This window comes from Aulostomus chinensis, chromosome 14, assembly GCF_037954235.1.
Source record: "Aulostomus chinensis isolate RoL2024-O1b breed Wild chromosome 14, RoL_Achi_v1.0, whole genome shotgun sequence".
NCBI classification, from domain to species: Eukaryota; Metazoa; Chordata; class Actinopteri; order Syngnathiformes; family Aulostomidae; genus Aulostomus; species Aulostomus chinensis.
The window spans coordinates 13,083,695-13,092,272 of record NC_141333.1 but is presented as its reverse complement, the minus strand read 5'-3'; the positions used below and the strand labels follow the sequence as shown (position 1 = coordinate 13,092,272).

At 42.8% G+C, this 8,578-nt stretch overlaps 1 protein-coding gene across 2 annotated transcripts; it reads left to right on the top strand.

The window, feature by feature from the left end:
* Window positions 1-362: 362 nt before the first annotated feature.
* On the top strand, window positions 363-8,573 carry tab3 (TGF-beta activated kinase 1 (MAP3K7) binding protein 3). 2 transcript variants are annotated; one of them, XM_086225179.1, is made up of 7 exons: window positions 363-569; window positions 1,242-1,413; window positions 2,086-3,337; window positions 4,377-4,537; window positions 4,651-4,771; window positions 6,451-6,534; window positions 7,486-8,573. In XM_086225179.1, exons 2-7 carry the CDS (start codon window positions 1,312-1,314, stop codon window positions 7,629-7,631), a joined length of 1,866 nt encoding a protein of 621 aa, XP_086081305.1. In that variant the 5' UTR covers window positions 363-569; window positions 1,242-1,311; the 3' UTR covers window positions 7,632-8,573. The 2 variants fall into 2 exon arrangements, with proteins under 2 accessions (XP_086081305.1, XP_086081306.1); XM_086225180.1 differs by having other exon boundaries at window positions 364-569; window positions 4,678-4,771; window positions 7,486-8,572.
* Window positions 8,574-8,578: the final 5 nt, after the last annotated feature.

The following is an 8,578-nucleotide window of genomic DNA, read 5'->3' as shown; positions in this document are numbered from 1 at the left end:
GGTGAGGAATCGTAAGTAAATAGTAAGCATGTAATAATTAGTATATATTATATTGAGTCGCAATGTCCAAACTATATTGTTAATATTTTTACATTTCACTTATTTTTTTAGGTTAAAATAAACTTGTATCTATATCAGTTCAGAAATATCACAACAGTTCTCTGGTATGTGGCAAATGTATGAGAGTTTAGAATTTCTTCCATTTACAGTTTAATGGTACATAAGGGAAAACTGCATAAATTCAGTAGCTGCAGATGGAAGGATTTATTCTCAGTGACAGTTCACCGCTGACAGCAGCAACGCAAGCGTGTTCATGGTATACAGACATGCGCACTTTTGACAGCATCAATCACGACCATTAGAACAACTTCCTGGTCCGGGGAAATCTGACATTATCGCGATAGACACTCGTATGCAATTCAGCGGTAAGGGCCTACTGTAATGCGAAGCTACAAGTTCTATTGCCAAAACAAGTAATTGACCGACGCCGGCAAGCCATTTTAGAAATATCCCAGCACTCCTCGGAAGTCAGCTATGGTCCGACACATGAATGAGACTCCTAACATAGGGTAAGTTTAAATAAGCCGTTAGTGGCTAGCGTTTACTGAATTTAGCACGTAGCTAGCTAATCTATCAACACCCGAGCATATGACAGCTGACCAGCCAACAGCGCCAAGCTATGATTAGCTTTAGCAGGACTAGCTGGTAGTCAGTGAGAGTTGATATTAATTACACAGATGTTTTGTTAATGGGAAATAGCTACTGAATCACTTACCGCTAAGGCTAGATGATATACCAATTCTAAATGGTAAACGACAGTTAAGTTACACAGTACAACGGTGTGGTTGTTTGTGTGATTCTTGGAGGCTAGCTGATACCCAAATCTAGCATGCTAGCTAGCGATGGCTTGTCGTTGCTTGGTGCAACAGTATGGCTAAACAAACAACAACAGACTGGCAGGCACCGTGCTAGCAGTCTTGTGCTAATGCTACAGTACACCAGCATCGCTGAGTGTTTTCCTGAGGGTTGGATTTCATCTGTTCACTTCTTTAGGGGGATAAGTAATGCTCTTTTTGAAAACTTCTGGAGATGTGTTTTTCTAATATTGTTCAAAGGTGAATTATTGCTGACACATATGATGTGACAGACATCAGGCCAACATTCGTAATAGGATTATTCCAAGCATCTCCATGACGTTTGACTGCTGCTTTCCGTTGTGTCTGTCACGTTTGCGTCTTCAGGGGATGAGACGTGATCGGATATTTCAGCATTTGCGGCTCTGGGCTCGTTGACTCTCTGTGTTGGCTCAGGATGGCGCAGGGAGGCTCTCAGCTCGATTATCACATCCTGCAGGACCTCAAGAATCGTTTCCCTGAGATCCCTGAAGGGGTAGTGTCCCAATACCTACTGCAGGTATGCAATTAAACATACAATTCTTCACATGCTGTAATGTAAGGGTTATGTGATTGTCTCAAATAATACTATTTTGCATATTGTGTGTGTGTGTGTGTGTGTGTGTGTGTGTGTGTGTGTGTGTGTGTGTTAGGTACTGGCTTGACTTGAGTACTGACTTTAGGGACTAGGATTTTGTTTTCCACTGTGCATAGTACCCTTCATTGTAGCTGGTTGTCACAATGATACCACCTGATATTACTGTGAGTCATTCAAACTGGGACAACAGATGATATCAAAGGGGTGATGTTTTTGCCTTGTTTTGTGGTCTTTTCTCTCCAATCAATCAGGAACGTTTGCACCTTCTCAACTGACTACAGCTAACTTTTGCAGGTTGCCATTTTTTCTAGTAGTGCTGTGTATTTATTTTATTTAAAAAAAAAACACACACACACATCACCTTAAACTTGGCTTGCACAAAGATCTAGTGATGATACTGTTGGACCAATAAGTAGTCTCAACATTCACCAACTTTTTGTTTTTGAAGTACCAGGTACTATCCACAACTTCTGCCTGATGGAAAATGTAAAAGTAGCGAAGCAAGTCCATCCGGTACCAAGCAGGAAAAGCAGCTTTGAATATGCTCACTGATCTGAACTGCATGATTGAAATTGTTCTCTGTTGCTGTCTTAGAACAACAATAACCTGGATCTCTGCTGCCACCTGCTGGCCCAGGAGAGTAATAGATACCTATATGGAGAGTTCCATCACAGTCCAGAGGAAGGACGACTTAGTCGCAACCACATGCTACACATTAGCCTGGGCTACCCGGGTTCAGAAGTAAACAAGCCTAATGGAGGAGCAGCAGGAGTAGGACGTTCTCTTGTGCACAGCACCAGTGACAGTCATATTGAACCTCAGCGGCCCAGCTACCCTGAGCCACTATCAGCCCCTGCCACCATGGCTCCATCGCCAGGTTACAATCCTTTTTTCATGAACGATCAGAGCCGCTCGGCTAGCACTCCCACACCTCCACCCACAATGCAGGGCATGTCTCCCACATACTCCCCTGTCACACGATATACTATGAACCCTATAACTGTCACACTTTCACAAAGTATACCGAATGTTCCTCAGGCTCTGCAGATACCCCCTGGCCACTATGGTAACAGCAGCAACACCACCTTGTATATTCGACCCTCACCTTCCCAGAGCCCACAGCCAGCGCAGTGGCCCTCCTCAGGGACGCCTGTGTATCAGCATCAACAGTCCCCCTACAGTACCCCGACATACAGCTCGCCTTACAGCTCCCCACAGCATCAAGTCCAGCCACAGCCGCAGCAACAACCCCAGCACCAGCAATATGTATTCCTCCCTATTAGCTCTCCAACCCTCCCTAGCATGCCCTACCATCACCAGCAACAACCCCAGCAACAGCCAGCTGTTTACAGGCCCTACCACACAAAAGGCTCCCTCAAGAACCAGATCGAGATTACCCTGGAGGGTCCACGACCTCGCAGCAATTCACCTGTGCACACCCCCCACCCACAGGGAGCACTTTACATGGCCACCAGCCCCTCGCCAAGCTCCCCATCAAGGGGCATCAGTATGACTGGACCTCCAGGCGCAGCATCCTTCCACCCCGGGATGTACCTGCAGCACCAGAGCTCTGCAAGGCCCCGACCTGCGTCCTCCCCTCAACCCGGCCAGTCAGCATACACCTTCAAAATCAAAGTGTCGCCAGGGGGTCAGGCCCAGAGGCCACCCAGCTCCCCTCCTGTGGCTGAAGCAGAGTCTCTTCTCAACATTGTCGACCAAGGAGAGCACAACGCTGCCCCTCCCCCTATCCTGCCCATCTCTGCTTTACCAGGGAATGTAGCCAGTCAGTTTCAGCACATGCCCCGACGTTCAAGCTCAGGCTCTGATGACTATGCTTACACACAAGGTAGGGATTTTCTGTTTTTTCAATATCTTATACTCTGCTTGTCGGGTATTATAGCTGGACTCTACTCTGAATCTCTGGAGCTTTTAACGATGAAGACAACAGCCGGCCTTTGGCCTGAGACCAGCTGATTTCCTCATCAGATGGCAATCGCATCAGGACTATAATTTTAGACATTATTTGACTTTTGTTGTTTGTCCAATAGGAGCTGTTCATCATTTGTTAAATTCTGTAGTTGACATGAATCACTTTGGATTGGCTTGATGATTTTGTGGCTGTTTTTCTGATGTACTCTAAATATGACTGATGGAGAGTTGTATCTCTTTGCTTTGTTTGTTTATGAAATGGACTGTCATAGTATATACTATAACATGTTTAATGTCGTTGTGGTGGGCAGTACAAAAATGAACTGAATATGAGATTTTTGTTTTGGAAATTTAAACTGTTTAATGAAATATATATTTTTATTTATTGATTACTGATGTTATAAGCACATATTCAAGATGTTCCTTTGTTAAAGGTTTCAACATTTCTTTCATTTTGAGATTGGAGTAGCCACATTGGAATGATTTTTTTTCCCCTGTTAGTGACATTATGGTAGATGTCACTCTTGTCTCAAAGCTTTTGCTGCAGTTAGATATGCTTTCAATGCAGATACACACTGCAGAACTATGATTTTCATTAGCAAACAGTGAATGCCGTTAGTAGTCTTGTTAAAAAAGCATAATGTTTATTGGCTGTGGAGACATTTTCTGACATGATAACTGCTTTGACCACATGACTCTTTTGCGTCAACTTATTTTTTAAGTGCTTGCACTTTGTTTCTTCTATGAACTCCAGCATTGCAAATGCCAGCTCTTAAAGTTTTGGCCATATGTCTGCGTCTGCCTACCTGTGGTATTTTTATTAGCATGTCCATCCCCTGTACCTGTGTCAGTATTTGACCTCATCCTGTAATGACTAAGAACCAATATATTGAGGAACATTGTTTATTGATGTGTTTTGTCTATTACATTGAAGTACTCTTTGTGATTGCGTCCAGCTCTCCTGCTCCACCAGCGGGCCAGGATGGAGCGTCTACTGAAGGAGCTAGTGCTAGAGAGGCAGAAGCTAGAGCAACTGAAATCCGATGTTAACAACATGGAGTATGATGCCCTTCAAAGACGCTTTCGACGAGTCAACTCTACCAGTCTTATTCCAAGAGTAAGTAATAATAAGTTATGTTGTGATAGTTTTTAAAATGTTTCCTCTCTAGTGTTGGGAACTTTGGAAGAAGGACGAGGAATATTTATTTGTCTATTTTTGTCCGATGTAAGTGGGTTGTGTCTTTGCACCTGCTGCAGCCTGAAGAGATGACCCGATTGCGGAGTCAGAACAGACAGCTACAGATTGATATCGACTGCACCCTGAAGGAGACAGATCTGCTGCAGTCCAGAGGTACACAGTGACACACACACACATGCAAACATTAAAACACATTCCTACACAATTCTCTGAAGTGTGATTTGGATTTATGTGAAATCGTTGGTCGTTAAAGGGGCAAGCTCAGAAGCAGAAAGAGTTTGGTCCAAAGTGAGGGATAAATCACTCGACATACAGATGCAGCATTCTAAAATGGCTAGATCATCTGTAACAGGACCCAGGGTGTTTCGTGATTGACCATCACAAGTTCTGTGCAAAGTGTGTGGCTGATGTGTGATCCTTGATTACATAACTTATAATACCACTCCCTTTAAATGCTCCTGTGTTGAAATAAGTTGCAACTCTTTAGTCATTCACCTGGAATGGCAGCATCTGAAGCTGAAACCATGTGAGGGGCATCAAAATGAACAGTGTAACCAGTTTATTTTCAATCAGCCAAGTGCTGTTGAACAGTCAGGATTTGGTCCTCCTGCAAGATAAACTCACTGTAAAGCCGCAGTTCTCTTGTTCACTGCAGCTGGGTTTCCACTAGGATTTATTTCAATCTTTCTTTTTTTCAGTTGATCTTTCAAGCTCCATAAACTTTTTTTGGTCTCATGAGACATCGGGACATTCCTTGGTCTTATTTTCATCTCTCAGATTCATGCCAGAATGTCATGTTTGATTCGGTGATATAACGTTTTCTTTACTTTGATAAAGCTGCAACTGTTGAAACATCTGGGCCCTAGTTTTATGTAATCTGCCGTTTACCCTTCTGTTCTACCTCAGAGGTGGGATACTTCTCACACTAGCATATGTTGAAGGTGGCCAGCTCAGTAAAAATACAATTTTTCAGTAAAAACTTGCTGCGATAAAATTAGATTTGTTAGTGCTTGTGTGAAGCTACATTTGGGAGCCGGAGTTTTTTAAATAGCCATGTCTACAGAGGCTAGTAGCATGAATGGATGTTGTTATAAGCTTCCTGATAGGTTGTCTGTTGTAATTGTTCTCGTGATAATCAGCCAATGAAAACGCATTATTGGTTTGAAGGCTTTTTTGCGTGTCTCCCTGAGCAAAGCTTTCATACACTCACAAAGCAGCTTGTTGAGCTACAGCACCTTCCTTGAAGAAAATTCCATCTAAAAATAAATCAGTAAATCAAGTTAACATCTGAGTGCCTCATATTTCTTTTTGGTTCCTCAGCAGCAGTTTCGACTGAAAATAGCTGTGTTGGTTTAGGCTAAAACTCTCCATGGTGTTTATAATACTACATTATAAGACAGGATTTTACAGCTGTAGAGTCTTATTATAGCAACAATGTTTGCACCCAACTGTCTTGTTTTAAACTCTAAGATTACGTTTGTTCTCCTAGCTGAATGGTCAAGGAGCGTAGTACTTCCTCTGGCTCCCGCATGTCTGTCTTCCTTTGTTTCTTGTCCACAACTCACAAACACTGATTGACTAGCACACTGTGTAGCCAGATGAGTCACAATGCTGTAAAATTCTGCATTCAGCCAGGTACAACTTGGCTTTGTGGGGATTTTGTTTTTTTGTTTTTTTTTTTGTTTTGTTTTTCATGCGGTGATTTGTGGGTCTGAACACAGCCTGAGTCAGCCAGAAAAACTCAAGGAGGACGGCTGATGACTGATTGGACATTCAGCAGGGATGGGCCCTCTAAACAAACGTCTGTATGTGATTTCTGGTTTCCTCCACAGGGAAGTTTGACCCACAAGCAATGAACAACTTTTATGACAACATACAGCCCGGTCCAGTGGTGCCACCCAAGCCTGGGAAGAAAGGTGAGAGTTTTCCTGAGCAGTTTTCAGCACATCCAAGTGAGCCGCAATACCTTTGTAGTCATAATAATGATTCCCAAGTTGATTCCCATCAGGGGGCGTGCTAAAAAAAGACTCCATCTTGCCTTGATTCTAGTTATGTGCTTGTGTCCTCACTAGTAGTGCTTTGGCCAGTCAGCTTTCTTAGAGGAGTCAGGGGCATGGTTTTAGGTATCAGCATCCTGGAGAGGTTGGCCCAGTTGCCAGTGTAGCATCAGCCGTATCAGAACTGGAGAGAACTTCTTGTTTCAAAGCAAAGTATAGAATACCGTTGAAGGGTTTCCTCCATTGAAACGATGTTTTCACACTCCTACCCTCTGGCTTTGGCTTTTATGTCAGTTGGTTGATGTGATTGGTTGAAGTTTGACTGTGACAGACTGATATTTTATCCAATCACCTGCAGAGTATTTCTCAAAAAATGTTTGCCCCTTTTAGAAAGTTTCTGTGGAGGATGCCCCAGATGGTTCTGTGCAACAAACCATCTGGCTTGTCAGGTTAAGAATACACTCCAGGAGGATGAATATTTAGGGGGATACAGGACTTAAAAATATTTGGGAGTCGTTGTTCTTTAGGTCCAAAAATTAAAACTGTTGCCATGATGCTAGGAATCTCATGTTCTTATTACTTTCATATTTTTCTTTCTTGGCCTCAATCAAGTTGAGGATCTCCAACGTATTTGTTTGAAAACCAAGGCCTAGAGCATAACAGATTTTAGTCTGTGTTGGCATGGTAACTAGATGAGACCTTGATTTTAAGTGAATACCCATGTCTAGTAACATTTGTAGTTGAATGGTTGATGCTTGAATACACGCCTCACACGTCTGTTGAATGACAGCCACAGATAATTACAACCCTCACTTGATAAATTGTAGTGCTAAACAGTCTTTTTCATGTATGCCTTCTCTGTATTTTTAGAAGGGGACCAGGGCTCCAAGCCAGTGCCGGGGCCCCAGAGGGATGAGGATTTCGAAGGCGCCCAGTGGAACTGTGAAAGCTGCACCTTCCTCAACCACCCTGCACTCAACCGCTGTGAACAATGCGAGATGCCGCGCTACACCTGAGCTTAGCGCTGCACTGCATTGCCCAACCCTGCCCAGCCTTGGATAGTATAAGCCCCACCCCATGTCTAGAAGTCATCCCTCATCAGTCAATATATAAGCCCCTCTTACCTGCTGAGGAAGAGCCACCATCCTTCTCCTGCCCACTTGTCCTGCTCCCATCTACTACTCCTGTGCACTTTGACCCTCGTTTCCATCAACGGATAATAATCATGTTTCAGGACAGATGAAGACTCCTGTGGCAACAAGTGTTGAGAAGGACCGACGAGCTGTAATTCTGGCAGCTGTTGGGACGGAAAGGTCAAAGCAAATGAGGACTGATGAAGACGAGCTACAGTTTACCTGCGAACATTCCACGCAGAATGAGTGACTGCCCTGTTTACACAACCACATCCATTCCTGAACTCACAAATGGAGGAACTGTCTCCCTCTCTCTCTCACAGTGAAATCATGAAAGCAACTATATATATGTGTGTATGTATATATAGATATATAGATATACACACACACACACATATATATGTGTATGTATGTATATATATATATACACACACACACACATATATGTATATATACACACACATATATATGTATATGTGTGTATATATATACATATGTGTGTATGTATGTATGTGTATAAAATGTGTATATATGTATATATGAGTGTATGTATATATGTATGTGTGTATGTATATACACACACACATACACACATATATATATATACACACACACACACATATCTCTGAAGGTCTGACAAATGCAAAATGTAGACTGTACACTGTATCTGGCTCTGTATTAGAGCTATTTTCACTGAGAAAAGAACACTAAAAACACTTGCATATGAGTATGTTCCTGGTACTTGTATGCATATGATGCCTCCCTGTATTACGTGACCAGAAGATGTTGATTTCCTGTGCAAATGCCTCAACTTGCTGTACTTAATAAAG